At 44.3% G+C, this 20,692-nt stretch overlaps 1 protein-coding gene across 3 annotated transcripts in view; it reads right to left on the bottom strand.

Moving 5' to 3' along the window:
- Positions 1 to 20,692, bottom strand: part of LOC135106244 (hemicentin-2-like) — a 106,407-nt gene that overhangs the window by 1,425 nt on the left and 84,290 nt on the right. For all 3 annotated transcript variants that reach the window (XM_064015043.1, XM_064015044.1, XM_064015045.1), the window contains exons 10-16: positions 20,377 to 20,533; positions 7,351 to 7,482; positions 6,605 to 6,766; positions 5,747 to 5,871; positions 3,875 to 4,020; positions 1,225 to 1,353; positions 567 to 843 (exon numbers count right to left, since the gene is read on the bottom strand). In XM_064015043.1, coding sequence (XP_063871113.1) covers positions 750 to 843; positions 1,225 to 1,353; positions 3,875 to 4,020; positions 5,747 to 5,871; positions 6,605 to 6,766; positions 7,351 to 7,482; positions 20,377 to 20,533 — 945 coding nt within the window. In that variant the 3' untranslated portion in view covers positions 567 to 749. The remainder of the gene's footprint in view (positions 1 to 566; positions 844 to 1,224; positions 1,354 to 3,874; positions 4,021 to 5,746; positions 5,872 to 6,604; positions 6,767 to 7,350; positions 7,483 to 20,376; positions 20,534 to 20,692) is intronic.

Raw genomic sequence — 20,692 nt, 5'->3', positions numbered from 1 at the left:
GAAGACCTGAGCCAATGTGGAAATTGAAGTGACGCAAGAAAGGAAACTGTATCGAGAAAAAAAAAAGAAAGATAGAAGGAAGAAAGTAGAAACGGAAGGGTGAAGAAGAGGTAGAGAGGGAAACTGAACACTAAATATCAGATGCGGAGATCACGAGAACATAAAGTGAAGGATTTCTTGAGATTACTCGAGGAGATATACTAGGAAACTTATTTGCCCATAACCAGGACACTTACTGAACTATTTACTGTTATTGTGTATGTCATTATTGTGGTGATAATTGTAATTGTAATTGTAATTGTAATTGTAGTAGTAATAGGAGGAGGAGGAGAAGGACAAAGGAACAAAATCAGAAGATGTTTTAACCACTAATGTGTTTTGTGATACTGTTAGAAAAAAAAAAACCTGCATACTATGTATTACTAGCAAAAGGAAGAGGGGAGAGAAGGGGAGAAAGAATAGAAGAAATACAAAGGAATATAAAGGAAGAACAAGCGCCAACAGGGCTTTCGCCGTTGACCAAGCTGTTTGCGATAAACAGCACAGCCCGGGAGAGGAAGACCCACCTGGCTTAGTGTCGGCGCACCTCCGTGTGCCCGCCTGGCCCTGCGCCTGGTGAGAAGGATGACGAGCACTGAGAGGAGCAGGATGGCGGCCAGGGAGGCAGCGAGCACCGCCATCATGGGCGGCCACCAACGCCCACCCGCCGCCCACAACACCTTCATTACCTTCACCCTCACCATCCTTCGCTACGCCATTTTTTCCTCCGCCATTACCATTAATGCTACTAATACTGCCGCCACCATTGTTGCTGCTGCCCGCGTCCTCCTCCCGATGGAACTCCTGCAGGAAGAAAAGAAACAAGCATCACCTAACTCTGGCCTGGAAAAGTGTCCGCGAAAGAAAAAGGGAATGAAATGGTGAGATTAACCACCATCTCGATTGCCGAGCTTGGCAAGAATATAATTAAGGGATTTGTTATTTTTTTATTTACCCATTCATTCATTCATTATTTTTCTATTAATTCATAAATACCGATGGACTTCAGAAATGTATTAGCGCAATTACACGAGGAACAACAAACAACAAAAAAGTTCCTCAGAAGAAGAAAAAAATACTACAAAATAAACAATGCAGTCAGTGGTGTAGACGTCAATAAGAGTGCACAGAACCTCAATAACTTTGCAGTGAGGCTGCAAGCCCCCGCCCACCTGCAGGACTCACCTATGACAGTCTGGGCCTTGTTGTCCCGCAGCGTGAAGGCACTGAGCTCCGCGGCCTGGCTGGTTCCCTCGGCGTTGGTCGCGGACACCAGCACCGTAAACTCGTGGGCCTGCTTGCAGCCCGCCCACCCTGGGAGGGAGAGAGAGTGAGAGAGAGAGAGAGAGAGAGAGAGAGAGAGAGAGAGAGAGAGAGAGAGAGAGAAGAGAGAGAGAGAGAGAGAGAGAGATCTTAATCTTCGTCACTGTTAATACCAACCTTCGACACACGTATATACAACGGTTGTTAGTTTTCCCCCGCAGTTCAGTCCACACTGCTTCCCAGCAAAGAAGAATGAAGCTCATATATTTACAAAAAACGGTTTTTAAATAAAAAAAAAAAAAAAAAAAACACGTTCACAAATATTTATAAGCTTTAGTTGTGAGGGAATTAATTTTACCGGTGCCTTTACAAAACCAGCAGCTTGTGGGGGATTGTTCTTGTCCATAATTTTCTTAGTATTAGAATATTCTGCGTCTAATCGAACTCGTTTGGAGGTTCTTTGTATACCTTAACACATTTTTCAAAACTATTACTTGTATTGTCTTCATTATGGTACTTCACGTCGCCTTAGCGCGCGCCGCCACGATCTGTCCAGTGTCGTGAATCAGGCTGGAGAAGCTACACTTCTCCACGTTAATGAATAAGCAAACAAAATAAGTAAATAAATGAATTTACATGGCTCTGAACTCGCCTCTCAGCGGCATGCAGGTCCCAGCGCCATGGAGGGCTGCCACACTCCAGGCGGGACAGTTCCCCGTGCTGTCTCCTCTACTTCCTGCCTTCGTTGTTTGTGGGAATATATTGCACAGTGCCCAAAAGGTTAGACTAGTGTCCGGCCACCACCACAACAACCTCTTGTTTCTCCACTACTACTCTCCATCTTGCGTCTCTCGACAGACATCGCTCGCAGCAGGATTACATGAGTGGTTCGTTCTGCTCTCTTCGTGAACTATTCCTATTCGTTCTCGTTGGACTGACATCAGTTCACTCTGCGTCTGACTCATCTGTTTTCTCTAAGAGCAAATTTAAGTTGAAAGGTTCGACTACTTACATTACATTAGATCACTTTCTCGCACTCCACGGACCAGTTGACCTCCGCGCCACCCCACCTTCCTCTGGCAGGGAGGCCAGACGTCTACGCCTTCCGGGAGTCTTCCCGCCAGTGTCTGCAGTACGCTCCTCATTAAGGAAGTTTATCATCTAAGGCAGCATAAAATGAAAGTTTCATCTCATGCAAAGACAGATGGGCGCATGATTGAAAGGATGGTATGAGTTCACGACAGGCTATCTGCGGGAGAGACTGCGCCTAACTCAGCTAGGTTACAGTGTTTGACACCTGAAGCTATCATCTCTCAAGTTTCACCATTTTTCACCTTCATCGATGATTTTTTTTTTTTTTTCTGATTTCTGTATGGATTTTTAAAACTTTGGCATTGTTGTATGCCTCCCTACACACACACACACACACACACACACACACACACACACACACAGGTCTTGTTGTGATCTTAGCCGATGATCTCCGCGATGTAGAAGATTAAGTTGATGCTGAAGTCACCTCCGAGAGTCAGCGCTGCAAAGGACGGAGGAACGAGCGCGAAAAAATGAGAAAAGAAAAGAAAAAATTCTCACGACATTAATATTATTCGCCCGCCGGGCTGCCGTTCCCCACCCCTGCCCTTTCCCAGCAGTCCTTCCCCTTCCAGCGTTCCCAAAGACTTTGACTTCGCAAAGTTCTTGAGGATTTAAAAGTTTTGTCAGCCTGATGAACGCTTGGACGGAGACACGCGGAGACAAGTATCCAGAGTATATTATTATTATTATTATTATTATTATTATTATTATTATTATTATTATTATTATTATTATTATTATTATTGCTATTATTATTATTATTGCTATTATTATTATCATTATTGCAATTATTATTATTATTATTATTATTATTATTATTATTATTATTATTATTATTATTATTATTATTATTATTATTATCAACATTGCCATTAACACTGGACGACGAAATTGATTGCCACAGCTCTCACTTCCCTTCTGGAAAACACAGCACTTCACATTTCGCAGTTATGTACTATACTTTGTCTCACGTAAATTGGCGAAGGGAAGCCTCCCCCTATTGGGAAGGTGGGAGGGGGCAAGGCATATCCTGTTCTTCAAAACCTGAGATTGGCTGGTGGAAAGCGGGCGGCCAGATTTCAGTTTGGATTCATTCATATATAACTTACATGTCTGTCTGTATGTATATACATATATACGTACGTACGTACTTAGTGTCTGGTGTTACAGAATATTTGGCTTGGGAGAAAATAACAAAAGAAAACTCTCTCTCTCTCTCTCTCTCTCTCTCTCTCTCTCTCTCTCTCTCTCTCTCTCTCTCTCTCTCTCTCTCTCTCTCTCTCTCTCTCTCTCTCTCTCTCTCTCTCTCTCTCTCTCTCTCTCTCTCTCTCTCTCTCTCTCTCTCTCTCTCTCTCTCTCTCTCTCTCTCTCTCTCTCAGCAGGGCCGCAGCCTACACACACCGCCTCGCCGCTGCTCGGGAATCATGCACGAGACAGGTGAGGCAGGCGGCGGGACGTTAATGAGACATTCACTCACTCGAATTCCGGCGAGGTTGAGGTGAGGTTGAGGAGGAGGTCGCCGGTGGGGTGCTCGGGGTCCACCTCCTCCCCTCCTGAAGGCCACATGACCTCATTTCTTTCCCCGGCGCCGCCCTGCTCGTCGTCACTCCCGCGAGGATTGTTCTGCGAGGGAGAAGATAGCGAGAGGGCAGGTGAGGGCGAGGATGGGAGGGAAGACTGAGGCTCAGGCTAGCATGTAAACCTTTTCCCTTCCACTCTGCAAAGAACAATAGTCCCTGGGAGTCTGTGAATAAGTGCTACAATTTTCTGCCTTACTAGGCATTGAGGGAGGGGGAGGCTTAGCGATATGGGATCAATGTACACGGGAATAACAGGAAAGGGGAGCCAAAGCTGAATTGAACTTTATGGGTTTCAAACATAGTGTCAACTGACTCGTTGGCACTAAGGCTTATATTACGTGATGAATATGAAGCTGAGAGAGAGAAAAAAAATATAAGTTGTTGTTGTTGTTGTTGTTGTTGTTGTTGTTGTTGTTGTTGTTGTTGTTGTTGTTGTTGTTGCTGCTGTTGTTGTTGTTGTTGTTGCTGCTGCTGCTGCTGTTGATTATCATTATCCTTTTCTTTATAATCACTTCCCTCTCCTCCCTCTCTTGCCATTTTCCCCACAACACCCACACAATACCTGCTCACGCTATGTACCCTCACCAAACTTCACTTCACCTATTCCACTTGTTCCCTTCATTCCACACTCCTCACGAAAGAAAAACCACATGATACACACAGTTCAGCAAACTTGAATTGCTTTACATAACCCATCCACATTCTCCAACACCATTAATTTCCAAACCCAAAGTAACCCTCTCGTCACCTGCTGTCCATCCCACGCTCCTGCACACCAACACTTTGCACACAATCACAGTGCAGGTGTCGCTTGTTCTCCTACTTACTCTTGCGACCCTCGAGACACCCACGCCTTTCTCACTATTCGTGAAAGCCTCAAGAGACAACCTCAGACAGGGAACTGCTCGCTGTAAGGTACAGAGGGAGGAAGATCTGTGGCGCCAGGACGCGGACAGGCTGCCTCGTGTGCTCCGGGGAGCTGTGCGCGTCGCGCACTTGGTAAAAGGAAAGTGCAGCTTGCGGTGGTGTATGTTTCCCGGGGGTGCTGCTACGGGGCGAGCGTGTGGGCGACTGGCTGGTGTGAGGCTGTTGTGCTGCTGTGGTGGGTGTGGAGCTGCCGTGATCCCTGTAGTTGTTTTAAATGTATTGTGTGGGTACGTTTAGGCCAATAGTGGTGGAGACTTTTGTGTTGTCTGTGGATATTTTCTCTTTAAGACATGCATTATGCAGTGTTAGTTGGAAGTAGAGTAACCATCAGTATTCATTTCCAGTATCCCTGAGTCTTAACACTGAATCCCTTAATCTGCTGATAATCTTGTATCTAATTGATTTCTGGCAGATCAGAAGACTTAAGATTCAGGGGAAATGCTAAACACACCAAGTGGGTGTGGTGTCTTGCTCATTTGTTGACTCTTGCCACTGGGTTTGTATGAATTGCGCCATTTCTTTTCTTTTCATACGTCTTTCCTCTTCCCTGCGCCGTACTGCACCACGTCCAGCGATCAGAGTAACACGGCCTCCTCTGCTCCTTCCCTCCTATCTTCCATCTCCTTCGCCCCTTCCCTTCTCTCTTCTATCTCCTTCACTTGTTCCCTCTCCTCTCTCCTTTCCCCTTCCCTCTTCATAACCCAACTAACACCCTCCTCACAAGAGGACTAATGTCAAAACCCAATTATTCCCTTCGTCACCACTTCACTCATGCTTCCCTCACGCCAGGCACCTCATCCCCTCCCTTCACTCCACACACTTGCCGCGACGCTTACACTTACCTGAGCATAAACAAGCAGCGTGTATCGGATGTCGCTTCCTGAGGGGATCGAAGGCTGGCACAGCACTGCAAACCCCGCCGCGGTGTTATTACCAACCCTGCAGCTCCTGACCGGCTGGGGGCGTCCTGGGAGGGCGAGGAGGACAGGCAGCGTGGATTAGTGGCGCGAGAGACTGAAGGTACTTGGGTGGGGAAGGACTGGTTAATGGATTGACAGTTGGCGCAGCAACAACTGGATAAAATGAAGGAAGGACTGAGCGACTGGTTGATTCGTGATCCAGCGCCGCAGCAGCTGGCAGAGAAAGAAGTGACTGATAGAAAGATTGATGTTTTGGCGTCGCAGCCGGACAGGAGGAGGATTGGTCGAGTGATTGATTAATGTCTTGCGTTGAAAATCAACGCTGACAGGCGAAACAGATTACCATTTATGAATCCTGTTGGTCGTTGACTAAGGAAAGCGTATGTTATCCCGGGACATGACTTAACCCTTTCACGTCGCCTAGTTTTAGGAAAATATGTTTGAGGACGAACAAAACGATGTACAGCTTTGTCAGAACAAAGAACACATAGAAAATCATAAACAAATAGACTGACACATCCTACGAAAAAAACGAAAAAAAAAAAAAACGAAGTGACAATGACGCCATGAAAGAGAGAGAGAGAAAAAAAATAGACTGGAGCTCTTGGGAATAACATATTTAGACTGACTTACTCAAGGTGACAACAAAGACAGACTGACCTACAGATTAATGGCGATAGAACAGTCTTGAAGATAGAGGCAGACGTGAATGTTCAGCAGTAACGAAATATACTAACAGACTGACGTATTCCAGGTAACAACAGAGACACACTGACCTACCTTGGGTGTGGACGGTGAGCCTGCAAGGTTTGGTTTGGGCACCCACAGTATTCTTAGCCCAGCAGAGCACAGTGAGGCGCCTCCCGACCCCTGTGAGTCTGTAATGGCCCGTGAGGCCCTCCACACGGCCTGAGCTGGGGAGCGACTGCACGGCGGACGCCTCTGGGGACAGCAGGGGCACGGAGTCAGGCTGGAGGACTGCCGGCAGGGTGCTTTGTACCTGGCACGCTTTTTGGGATTTAGAAACACTGGATGACTCTTATGATAGGTAGTTTATTTCAAAGGAAGCCTCGTCCTTGTCCAGAAGAAAATGAAAAGTATAATCGAATTCCTTTGTGAAAGTATCTCCATGGCATGAAAACCAGACAAGCGGCATTGCGTGGCTGATGGACGTCAGCATTTACTAACTCACCTTGTCCCGTTCACTTTAATAATGCAAGAGTTAACCAGTGTCTTCGTGTTTTCATTCCTTTCACTGATAAGCTCTGGAACTCTACCTGATGATTTTTTTTTTCATCTTCCTCTGACTTGCACTATTTCAAGAGAGGAGTATCAAGATATCTTTGAAACAAAAGTTGGTCAATTTTGTTACATCCCTTTCCTACGCAAATGTTTGGAGAGTTTTTTTTTTTTTTAAACTATTGGGCAGACTCCTTTAATTGTATAAGAAAGGAAAAAAAATGTTCACGTCAAATTTAAACGCGTGACAAATGTATTCCCACCACGGCTGCTGCTGAGGACCATACCTGCCTGGCTCACGATGGCCCAGTTGTAAGTGAGGGCCGCTGGGTGAGCCTCCACGCCGCACTCCAGGTTCACGGAGCCTTCAGGATCTACCACGAAGTCCCGGCGTCTCCCAGGCCGACACACCGGCACAACTGTGGGGTGAGGCGAGCACTGAGCTGAAGAACAATGCCAGGAGAAGGGGGAGGGAAGCGTGCAGAGATTGAAGAATAGAAGGAACGTTAAGAAGAAACATTATGCGACAAGAGAGGAAAGACAAGGAAGTGAGCGAAGAGGAGAGTGAAACTGAGCGATGAGCGAAGAGTGTTTGCCAGGCCATGGAAGAAGAAAAGAGTTTGGTTACCGTTGAAAATGAAGAAAGGGAGGATCGACAGGGACAAGTACTGTAGATACTGAGCGGCAGGAGGTGAAAGAAAGGGCAGTGAGTGACGAGAAATGTGAAACGTGGAGATTATCATATGAAATACTAATTTGAGGAATGTATGCTCCTACAACAGTCATGAATGAGAACCAAAACTAACAGAAGAGTCAAGAAGGATCCAGATTTTCTTGTTTCAAGACATCTTCACAACAAACATACAAATTGAAAAGCAGTTACGTGTGAACAAACTTACAAACTCCAAGCGAGAAAGAGTTGTCAAGGAGATAATCAATTAACGTGAGGGTAGAAATTAGATTTGGCATCACGTGTGTGGTCAGCACAGAGCAACTCCTGTGTTTTCTGTCAACTTGAAAATTAAGTTATAATATTGAGTCTGACCTCTCAAAGTTCTTTTCAGATGTTTGCCTTAGGTCTCCCTGGTGGTAGCAGTTTTCCCAAGAAGAGGCAAAATGTCGCCAACCTCAAGGGATCAAGTTCGTCAGCGTCAGTCTGTTAAAGCTCGTGCACTTTTCCAGTATCCTGAAAGAGCGCCGTCAGTATTGCCTCTATCATGTCGTCGGGCCACGCTGCTCGTGAAGAGATGCATTACATTCTAGCGAAGAATAAGAGGCGTCTATTGTGTCATACTTCCTTCATTTACTGCGTCAGACTTTTGCTGATGTCAGCTGCTCACTTCAGTGTTTTTTGTAGTGTTTTACTGTCACTTGTCATAATACTTAAATTGTTCCTTGGCACATTGATATGTAATTTATGTTTTGCAATAACGCTGTCATGACGCACGTCTTCAAATGACTTAACCTGTCCCAGAGTGGACAGCTTTATCAGCGAAGGTAATCACATAAATGATGCTCTGCCACAAAACTGTTTTCTCTTCAACACGACCTTCCAAAATCTTTCTTCCTTCACCACCACTTATATATATATATATATATATATATATATATATATATATATATATATATATATATATATATATATATATATATATATATATATATATATATGACATCATTACTATAATTAATATTAAAGTGCAGCGCTGCTCTCAGCGTTGCCAATCCCGCCGCCACACGCACACATGGTGCGTCAATTAGTTACCGAGTAGTAATCCAGTGCTGGGTAATTGTTTGCCGTGTTCGTCATCCACTCTTAATGGCCATTTAATGGCCTGCACTCACTTCTTGCGCCGCTTTTGTTGACAGCATTGCTCTTTATTATTTACTTATCCTTCACTTTGAACGTGGACTCGATATCCTCGCTTGTGTCAGCGCCACCAGCATGTGCAAACAGAGCGCAGCGGCAGTTGCGGCAGTCAATTCAGGCAGTGGCGGGCGTGTCCAACACCCTCCTGTCTGCACCGTTCTGTTTCATTACTCACGTCTCGTGTTTTCTGCTTCATGTACGGAGTTCGTGCATAAACTATTCTTGGAAATATCATAAATATTTGCATTATAAATAATGTTAAAGCAGAAAGTTAAGCTTTCTGCTGAAAGTTAAGAAGCTTTCCTCAGTAGACTAACTTTTTGATAGTAACTCTGTGATGTTGTAGTATTCATGATCATATATTTCAACTTATGTTGTGCCTCACTTTTGGCCTGATCACGTTTAATTATCTATTACTATATATATATTTTTTTTTTCATTAACAAAGCTGGATATCATGCCTCGTGAGCCAGTTGTAAAACATGGAGCCCAGAAGATGGACGTAATTTGCAGTCTCTCTCTCTCTCTCTCTCTCTCTCTCTCTCTCTCTCTCTCTCTCTCTCTCTCTCTCTCTCTCTCTCTGATCACCATTCTCTGTATTCCCTCGTCAGTAAATACAAAAAGTGAGTTTTCTTTCCACAGTTTTGCCTACAAGCAAATAAAATTTTATTGAAATTCAAAAACAAATATTGACGGCTCAGTTTTAACATTGTTTCTTTTCTATTTTCTATTTTTAGCCAATCGAGTGTGGGATAACTTTTTTTGGTTTCGAGCAGGAAATTTCAGGAACATTCCGATGCACGGACGAAACGAGAGGAAAATGAAAGACAGACAGACACATAGATAGATAAATGAATAGATCAATCGACAGATAAATAGATGTCTGATACTGGAAAATAGCTAAATAGATAGACTGACTAAGGAACATATAGATATCCAGATAGATTGAGTGATTGATTAATGGTTGAAAATTTTTGTCAATCTTTTTGTGTATGTAATTAGACTGAGAGAGAGAGAGAGAGAGAGAGAGAGAGAGAGAGAGAGAGAGAGAGAGAGAGAGAGAGAGAGAGAGAGAGAGAGAGAGAGAGAGAGAGAGGAAGGGATGAGGTAACCAAATATACAAATAAAAAACAAACATGCAGAGAAACAAAGTGGTAGACAAAAAAAAAAATAGATAAAGACAGAAAAAAAGCACAACTAAACAGAAGCAAGACAGGCAGACAAGAAAGCCAACACACGGAAACACAGATGCGCACCGCAACTACAAATATACTGAAAGTCAAGAGGAAAGGCCGTCCACACCGATCCTTTTAGCGGCGAGTGAACAGAAAACCCGGGGCAGCATTTTAACATTGTAGTCCTTTCCCTTCACCTGTTCCCTGCACTTTCCCGTGAACCGCTGTGGTGTTTTCTGAGGTGACACCCTGACGCAAATGAACCCCAATTAGCAGCGTCAGGCAGCAGGTGTCCCGGAATTCATTAGTGGGAATCTCGGGGCGGGATTAGCTGGACTGCCTTGTGCTAAATTTGCGAGACGAGGAGGCCGCGGGGATGAGACGCGGGGCTGGCGGAGAGAGAAGCTAATCCATTGGGGGCAGGAAGCTTTGGATGCCGTGGCCAGATGCTCAGGCTGGGTGGAGAGAGGCTGTGTGGGGCGGTGAGTGAGGCAGGGATTTGGTGGAGCGTCTGGGTTGTGTGTAAAGGACGCGGGAAGCTAACCAGTAGTTCAGCTAACACCAACAAGTACTAACTAACAAGTAACTAACTAGCCCTTGTTTGAGCTTTAGTAGTGTTCAACCACTTACGCTTATACACAGCGTCACATCACTGGTTGCAATTCATTACTCCCCTCTGCCTTCCATCACGCGTCATTACTGCCCGTCACTTGTCATTACCACTTGTCACACACCATTACCACCTGTCGCTCACCATTACCACTCATCACTCACCATTACCGCCCGTCGCTCACCGTTACCATCCCCTCCCATCCCCCTCCCTCATTACTAGCGGTTATTCCCGTTACCACCCATCACTTATCATTATCACGCATCACTCGCCATTATCAGCAACGTGATTATAATAATGACTCCATATCGCCATAAAATTCTTCATTACCACCCAAAAAAAAAAAGAGGTGGATTGCCTGCTGCTGTGGTAGATGGTCATTGTTCTTCTAAGTCTATTAACAATGATACTCCTCAGCGTTCTGTCCTGTCACCCGCAGTTGGCTTTTTTCCCTCTATTTGTTACCCTTAGCTGGTGCCCCTCTTTCACACACACTCACACACACACACACACACACACACACACACACACACACACACACACACACACACACACACACACACACACACACACACACACACACACACACACACACACACACACACACAAAGAATGTTTTGCCTCGGTGAAATTGAGAAGTACTTGCAATAAAAAAAAAGAAGAAAGAAAAATCCGAGCAACACACACACACACACACACACACACACACACACACACACACACACACACACAGTTGCTTTCATCACATAACTTGTTACGAAATAATAGCACGGCTTCACTGTGATATGAATTTTTTTTACTTCTTCTTCATTTTTAATTTCCGTCATAATACAAGGAGCGAACCTTCCCCGATACGTGACACCCGACGCCCGACGTGGCCTCCAGGAATTCATAAACCTTGTGTCTGCGCCGCGCTGCCCTGTGGTGGCTGACGCGGGTGTCTGTGCAGTGTGTTGCCGTGGACTGTGAGGGAGCTAAGCGTGGTTAGTTTGTCCGTATGACACCAGGTGGACAGCGAATAGATGAAGTGTCACATAGGCCATTGGTCTTCGGTGAGCAGTGATGGTGATGATGGTGAGGGTGGTGGTGGTGATGATGTTAGTGATGATGATGATGATACAACAACAACGATTTTTACTACTACTACTACTACTACTACTACTACTACTACTACCACTACTACTACTACTACTACTACTATCACTACTACTACTATCACTACTACTACTACCACTACTACTAGTAGTACTACACGTATAGGAGGATTCACTAAAAAGAAATCTAATAATGAAAAAAGATAAAATATAAAATAAACGATAAAAAATACACGGAAAAAAAAAACACAAAGGGATTTCTTTTTTAATAAAGTCTTGAAAACGTAACGCAATCTATGCTTCTAAACATCAATATTCATCATTATTAGCGGTGACTGTCGTAATATATTTAACTAAATAGTCACATAAACAGACCGCAGTTATTATGAATCCATTTTTTCCCCGCAGTGTTCCAATACAACACGAGCATCCCATCAACACTCGCCCACTAAAACACACGCGTGCAACTTTTATTGTTGAAAAAAAAAAAGTAAAACGAGCCACAGACTGAACATGAAATGCAACTTTCGGAAAAATCGCGCGTCCATGACCTGTATTATGACACCAGTGTGTGTGTGTGTGTGTGTGTGTGTGTGTGTGTGTGTGTGTGTGTGTGTGTGTGTGTGTGTGTTAAATGTGTTAAATTGAAAAGTTCTAACGCACCCATTAAGACAGCTCTCACAATTAGTCACATTCCGTGTAAAGAGTTAAGGAGTTCTAAATATTTTCATATCAAACGATAAAGCAAGTGGAAAAAAAGAAGTCATTGAAATTAATGAACATGTGTACGTGAAAAGTTTGCATTTCTAAAAGTCTTTAAGTGGCGATCCTTGCTGTAGTAGTAAGTAGATTGATACTTCCCACATAACAAAGTTAACAAAATGCAATTCTTGAACTATAGAAAGTAATATAAATACCGTGAATAAGAGAAAACGGGAAAAAAAATATCAGAATTAATACTTTGTAAATACTTACTGAATTGCCAAAACATTGTTTCACATCACGCCGATGACAGTGGCGCGCGGCAGTGTTTGATGGCACACCGACATTTTATTTGGCTGCGAGAAAATGTGATAATAACAATAATGAAGACTTTGGTGTTTTCTCTCTCTCTCTCTCTCTCCTCTCTCTCTCTCTCTCTCTCTCTCTCTCTCTCTCTGCTCTCTCTCTCCTCTCTCTCTCTCTCTCTCTCCCGTTATATCCTTCATGTTTTATATTCGAAAAATGCATGATGAAAGTTGTTTCTCTAATTTGAATAATTAACTTTTTTTTTTTTTTTATAAATGACACGGTGCACTCTGCTCCAAAGTGACAAATAACGCGGCCCCCGCCAGTCTCGCAGGCTCGGGTCTCCTAACATTCCTGCTTTAAAATGCTCGCTGGCGCCACACGCCGGTACTCTGCTGGCGTGGCAGGCCTCCACCTCACCGCGTCCGCCGCGCCGCTCACCTGTCACTTGAGCTGATGCAGTAATGCAGCTGCGTGTGTCACCGCGAGGGTCACCAAGACGCACAACAGACGGAACCGATGAGTGGTGGACAGGGCGCTTGTTCCTCTCCAGTAGCGGCGGTCAGGTGTGGCGGTACGAGAGAGAGAGAGAGAGAGAGAGAGAGAGAGAGAGAGAGAGAGAGAGAGAGAGAGAGAGAGAGAGAGAGAGAGAGAGAGAAATAATGATGGGAATGAAAGCCTAATAACGTATTAGTAACGAAAATGATATCCCATACACACACACACACACACACACACACACATGTGCGCGTTTTATAGATTTTGATTTTACAATTAGGCATTGCCTCAGTAAAGCTTCCTCGCCTGGTCGTATCATAAAAGTCGTGACCATTAAGGTGCATGGCGCCATCACCGCCATTCGTGCCGCCATTAACATTTACCAAACTGCTCTTGTTCACGACGCACGGTTTGCATAAAATGTCACCTTATCTCTACCCCACACGCAAGAGTCCTCTGTGTGATATTCCATAGCACATGCCTATTATGAAATGTGTATCGATATTTCTTTAGCTTGTAAAAAATGCTGTTTCTTGAAGATGGACTCGCCTGTATTGTTCTGCTGTTGCTCTATTTTATCAGTTAATGGTAATTTTTTCTAACATTTTAAACATGGTTGTATTTTATCACTTATTTATTACTGTCCATTAGATCAAACCATCAGTCAGTCTGTCAGTCAGTCAGTCAACCACTCACTCACTCACTCACTCACCCGCTACTAATGATGAGACTCGGTCGGGGCTTCAGGCGACGCACTGAGTTCATTCGTTTGTATTTTATTTCACTGATATAGTGGATTTTTTCCTTTGTTGGTGTAACAACTGTGTATTTTCAATAAATTTTAGAAAATATATCTATTTTCCACAGGGCTGAGGTATCAGCAAGTTTGCTGTGTACTGGCGGAGTTTTGCACTGGTTTGTTTTCTCGTAATTAGCGTGGAATTTAACAAGGGTCATTAAAGAGGCAAAGGAGCAAAAGCAGCCCGGTCCACTCAGGTGCAGAATGCAAAAGTGTAATTTCGATATTAATTATGTATAAGCACGGGGAAAACCATTCTTCTTTTCCTTTAATGCATCTCAACTTTGACGAATGACTAACCTGATATCTTAAGATTTATTTTTCAAAATTCTTTTTCTACAAACTTTTTTATGTGTCAGTAAGTGTGTTGTGTACTGGCGGTGTGTTACGGAGAGGTTTGTTTCGTGTTAATTGGCGTAGAAATTAACGAGGAAAACTAACGAGGCACAACAGCAAAATGAGTCTGGTCCTCGCAGGTGCAGGTGCTCTGGGACTTTTTTTTGGATCTCAGACATAGTTATTAATATAATTATTAATATTACTTTTTTTTCTGCTGAAGTATTCTCACGATAAGTGAATGGAGTCATGTTGCAGAAAAGTTCACGTCTAATTAAACAGGAAATTTCAAGCTATAAATAACGAAAAAAAAGTAAAAAAAAAAAAAAAACATTTTACATTGCCGCGTGGCTCGCAGACACAGATGTTTGGGACGGCGATGAGTTTGACAGTATTTCCGTCACTGCACCTGGGAAATTGTTATGACTTTGTTGTTTTCCGGGAGTAGTGGGCGTGTCCTTCCTGATGACTGAGGTGTGCTGCGTGCATTAGATGTTGTGTGTGTTATAACATTTTTCTTGGTGTTTAAATTTTATATTTACGGTAATGTAGTGTTTTTATTTCTTTATTTTTTTCCGGGCTGTGCTGCGTTATGTTGTGTATGTGTGTTGTGTTTAGTGATATATCATTCTGTTGCTGGTGTTGTGTTGATATCGTGTTCCTGATAATGTGAAGTTATGGTGATGTCCTTTTGTTTTTATGTTGGTGTTGTGACTTTTGAATGGATTTTATGATGGATTACTTTTATTGGCATTGTGTTGTGTGATGGTGACTTTTGTTGGCGTTATGCTGTTGGTGTGTCATTTTTTATTACCATAATTGTTTTTTTTCTGTGAACACATGAATATAATGTTGTTTTGCACTTTTTATTTTCATCTCATGTCACAGTGTGAGTGACGTGCAGTGCTGTGACTTCCGGCTGGCATTCATTTTTTTTTTTTTTTATTGCGCTGCGTGTGTCTGTGGTGTCACTGTGTTGCTGAGTAACTGGTGTGTGTGTGTGTGTGTGTGTGTGTGTGTGTGTGTGTGTGTGTTGCTTTGTTACTGTTCATCATACACACTCAAACAGTCCACTTTTCTGTACTTGCATACTCACAGCCTTGTTCACTCGCAGTCTCGTTTCATTACACTTACAAAGAGCGGCGTGTTCTGTTTCGTCTCTCAGATAAATCGTGCATATTTTTCTCTGAGGTGTTGCTCGCTGCATTGTGTTGCGTCATCCTGTGTTGTGTAATTGTCTGGCGAGCGTTGTTGTGTTGCATCACCACAAACATTCACGCCTTTGTACTTCAATCTGTATTGTTCCTGGGAATTCATATTGTTTTGTTTGTGGTTGTGTCGCGTTTTTTTTTTTCTTTCGTTTATTTTACTTTTTTTTTTGATTGGTGAATATGAAGGGAGAGTTATTTGTTGTGGCTGCGTCTTTTCGTTTAATTTCTTTTATCTTTTACTTGTACACACTTCATCTATTTTCTTTTCCTCTTCTTTCTTATATTTGTATGCTATTCTTCTTTTAATCTATATTTCCTATATTTTTCTTTAGTTTTCTTACTTTTTTTTATCTTATTCTTTTATTCTTTTATTTTAAAGTTAGCTTATCCTTTCTATTTTTTTTTTCTTTTTATTCACGGATCCTATTTCATCGAAGTAGCAAGATTTATTCAATTAAAACTCTCAGTGACCTTGTTCCTTGCCTGTGCTGATGCCTTGTATTCAGTCCAGCCATTCTGCGTGAAGGTAATCGCATGTCCTCCAGTCCCCATTAAATGCTACACTACTCTCGTCAGCTCTCCTCCAGTGACAGACTCTAACGTCTATACTCATACGGTTTGGTCGAGTTGATGTCTTGTAGGTTTCTTCCTCACGTTTCTGTCAAGTGAGTTTCTTCACCATGAGATTATTACGTCATAGTAAGCATATAACAACATATTTCCTTTCCTTTTTGTATTGTTTCCTTCTTTTCATTTTTATTTAGGATGTTCCATTATGTTTCTCTCTCTCTCTCTCTCTCTCTCTCTCTCTCTCTCTCTCTCTCTCTCTCTCTCTCTCTCTCCTCTCTCTCTCTCTCTCTCTCTTCTCTCTCTCTCTCTCTCTCTCTCTCTCTCTCTCTCTCGCTCTCTCTCTCTCTCTCTCTCTCTCGCGCCAGGCTGCACACGTAAGGCCGCACTAACGTTGCCACACTTTGTTGCCGCCGTGTGGTGAAAATTGCCTCGGTAATTTTCTGTGTTTAAAGTAATTAGGCGAGAAATATTGAAACTTAATGGGGCGTGTTAGTTAGGTTAGTTATGTTTTTGTACGAAGCTGAGAGAGAGAGAGAGAGAGAGAGAGAGAGAGAGAGAGAGAGAGAGAGAGAGAGAGAGAGAGAGAGAGAGAGAGAGAGAGCTGTGGACGTTGTGTTGGGCGGCTCACCTGTCCATCCCTATCAGCAGAACATCTGGCCAATGTCGCCGCTCTCCCTCTTTGACATTTGTTAAAAGACTATATCATAAACAGAACTTGCCTTTTTTTTTTTTGTAGTTAGTTGTAGGCATATCCATAGACTGATTTATCTAATTTTCTCACGTTTTTTTTTTTTTTTTTTTTTTTCACCTGCAGCACATGATAAATCAATCATTTCCTCCTTTTAATCACTTCCTTCACATTCAGTACTTTGCTCTTTCTCTTCCTCCCCGTGACAGCGCCCTCCCCTCCCCGCCCTTCCCCCTAAAGCTGCCCTTTGGCTCCCTCCCTCCCTCGCGGTCGTAAAATGAAATCATAACCTGGCAATGTTTCGCTCGGCTCTAGGCAAATGGAGGGCAATTCTTTTTAACTTAATGAAAACTGTCGCTCATCTCCGCACACTGCAGTCCACAGGAAGGAATTGGTTACTATTGATGGCCTCAGTTTGGCTGTGCCCTTGGACATGCAATATTTAGGAATTAAATAAAGACACTCTCCCCTCTCCCTTTTATCTTTCCCACTCTGCCGCTTGGTCACTTTGAAAATTAAAATATGATGTTTCCTTTATCCCGTGGAATTGTAACCTGACGCCTGTGACGCAGGGCCGGTACCAGTCAGGGGCTGCACGGAACTTGCCACTTGGTGCGGCGTAATGGTGGTGATTCAAGCTGTTGAAATGCAATGGTGCAGGAGAATTCTTGGCATTTCCTGCCTAAGCCATGTAGCAAATGAATAGTGACGCAGCACCATCAGACGAGCCACAGATCACCACGATGGTCTCCTCACAACAGTAAAGGAAAGAGAAGTGATTCGGGCAAGTCACAAGATCCGGCGGCCTCTCAGAGACAGTCTTGCAAGGCACAGTCCAGGGAGGCAGAAGAAGGAATTTGTGGAGAGCATCACTGAGTGGACTCAAAAAGCTGTGCCAAGACTCAGACACTGGCACACAATAGCCAAAGACGGAGGGAGCTGGTGTTGTCAGTGCAGCGCTCCGACTACCAGTCATGGCTATGGGAACCAGTGATGGTGATGGTAATGTGTGTGTGTGTGTGTGTGTGTGTGTGTGTGTGTGTGTGTGTGTGTGTGTGTGTGTGACATCCCATTGCTCGCGACGTGGGACCACTGAAAAGGTTTGCTCTGATGAACAGTTTGCAGGCGACTTTCAGCCTCACGAGACTTTGCACCACATTGCCTCTCTCTCTCTCTCTCTCTCTCTCTCTCTCTCTCTCTCTCTCTCTCTCTCTCTCTCTCTCTCTCTCTCTCTCTCTCTCTCTCTCTCTCTCCTCTCTCTCTCTCCTCTCTCTCTCTCTCTCTCTCTCTCTCTCTCTCTATATATATATACATATATATAAAGAGACAGACAGACGGAGCTGAGAAAAATTTCTGAACTTGTATTCACTAACTACATTAAACTCCCTCCATTAAGTAAATGAGCCGCTTGGGTCGTTGCCCGGAGCACCACCAGCCGGCGGGGTCAGTAGCGGTCACCGGTGCCCGCTTCTTGGGGTGGAATAATAGACAGTGGAAAAAAGTGTATTCCGTTGTGTGTGTGTGTGAGAGAGAGAGAGAGAGAGAGAGAGAGAGAGAGAGAGAGAGAGAGAGAGAGAGAGAGAGAGAGTGTGTGTGTGTGCCCCGGAATCTTCCACACGCAGCCTCGTCGCCCGTGCACAGCTTCTGTTAACGCTGAGGAAAGTCGCAGCAAGGAGCCTGGAGACACAAGTCGCCAGACCGAGTGTTGTCCCCACATAGTTTTTCTGTCGGAAACGTTGCCATAACTGAATTTCCGGTGAGGATAACTTTGCTTTTAATAGAATTTCAAGGACTTTAGAGTGGTCAACTTTTAGTGTAAAAGAAGGCGCGTGAAACTCCGGACCATCAGAAGTGAGAGTGAAGTTTTCTCATTATTATGTCAAATTTGCATCTCGCCTCGCTGTCCACCCCGCCGCGCGCCGCTGCCTGTCAGGAGGACGAGTTCGTGGTCAGTCAGTGTATCCCCCTGGGGCTAAACAACACTCTTCCCTGAAACACCTGTGCAGCATCCAGCGCCACTGGAACACTTTTACTTTAAATCAATGGTTTCCTCATTGCTTATAAATTTCATACATCTGCACTTGGTCTCAAAGGCTGATGAGTGATAACAATACCATCTCAGTACAAACAGGCCCCAGTAGCCGCCACCAGCCATTGCCACTAATCCAACAGTTTTGCCTTTGAATAAACCCGTCCTTAAATTTTAAAAATATTTTAAAGAAAATAACTGATCAGATACTGAAAGTAAACATTTTCAGTTTAACAGATTCCGGTGCTCCTGATGCCTCAAAAGGTGCGCCAGCCCGAAGTGGTCACACCACCTCTCACAACAGTAGCCAGGCAGGCACTGTGTGAGCGACAGTGTTCGCCTCGCATTTGCCTCGAAACACTCACTCAAGTCCTCTTCTCTCTTACCTAGTACTGGAAGTTAATGTGTTTCATGTGAGGTAATGCAAGGTCTTTCTTTCCATTAAGTATTCAACCGTTTTCCAAAATACTTTTGGTTCTTTGTGTTTATTTGATAATGGAACTATTTTATAGAGCTAGTTCTTGTCAAGTTTCTTTGTTATTCTTGTTACGCTGTTCTTCAGGTGCTTCTGACGCAGAGAATCGCTTGAACTCAGAAGCACAGACGACTTTGTGTGGCTTTCAGACTGTTGTTTCTTTTTCACCGAAGTGTTCAATATTAATTCCAAAGCGTCCCTAAAATTTTACCCAAGAGTCAGTTTCTCGGAGCCGCAGCGTTACCTGGGGAAATATATTACGATTCTCGTCTCTGTTGTTGCTCATAGTCTTTATTATGGTTTGTGACTGACTATAATGCAGTTTTTATAATGCACAGAATAGGAGAAAAGCTCATTTACAATAAGAAGAAAGAAAAAAAACGACGCTGCATTACTGTCTTCCACAACGTCACTCTTACTGCACTTAGAGTACCAGCGCACCTAGCCACTCACTCTCTGCGGTACAATCACAAACACAGATGATTCCTTCATGGTACACGCAGCGAACAACAGAACACTTCCAAGCAACTCAAGGACCATGTGTACTCGGTGTAGTGCTCGTGGTCTCTCTGAGGCCTCACATACACATCCCACTTGTGCCCAAACCACCTCCACGCCAAAACCACATCCCATCCACATCTAAACCCCCGTGTAAAGTTTGCTTCACCCATGCACACGCTCACGCCGGCAGCCATTCCGCCACACATCACACCCACACATACACACAAGCCCATTCCCACGCTGCAGTAACGCCGCGAGCCAAACACCACATCCACACACACGCCCACGGCCACGCGCACGGCCACAGCCGCGCCGCGCGCTACACAGCACACCAATATGCACGCCCACGCTCACGCCGCAGCCCACGCCGCGTGCCACACAGCACACCCACATGCACGCCCAAGCTCACACCCACGCCTCAGCCACGCCGCGTGCCGCTCAGTACTCACACTCCACGTTGAGGTTGAGCGCGTTGCTCTGGCCGTCGCCCTCCCCGTTGCTGCCGACGCAAGTGTACAGTCCTCGCATCTTGGCCGTCACGTTGCGCAGCGTCAAGCTCGAGTTGGTCACCATCGCTGCCCGAGTGTGTTCCTGCACCCGCCGCCCCTTGTGGAGGACAGCACGGCATTGAATTAGGGGTGCACTGCAGCTCAGGGAGCAGGAAAGTCAACCTGATCTGTTTTCATTAAGGAATGGGTGAGTCACGACCTGTCCCCCCCGTCACCCTTCATCCCTCATCCTCCAGACGATCACCAGCACACGTGT

This window comes from Scylla paramamosain, chromosome 13 (assembly GCF_035594125.1).
Source record: "Scylla paramamosain isolate STU-SP2022 chromosome 13, ASM3559412v1, whole genome shotgun sequence".
Lineage (NCBI taxonomy): Eukaryota > Metazoa > Arthropoda > Malacostraca > Decapoda > Portunidae > Scylla > Scylla paramamosain.
The sequence above is the reverse complement of the archived record's forward strand: the minus strand, read 5'-3'. Positions and strand labels throughout refer to the sequence as shown.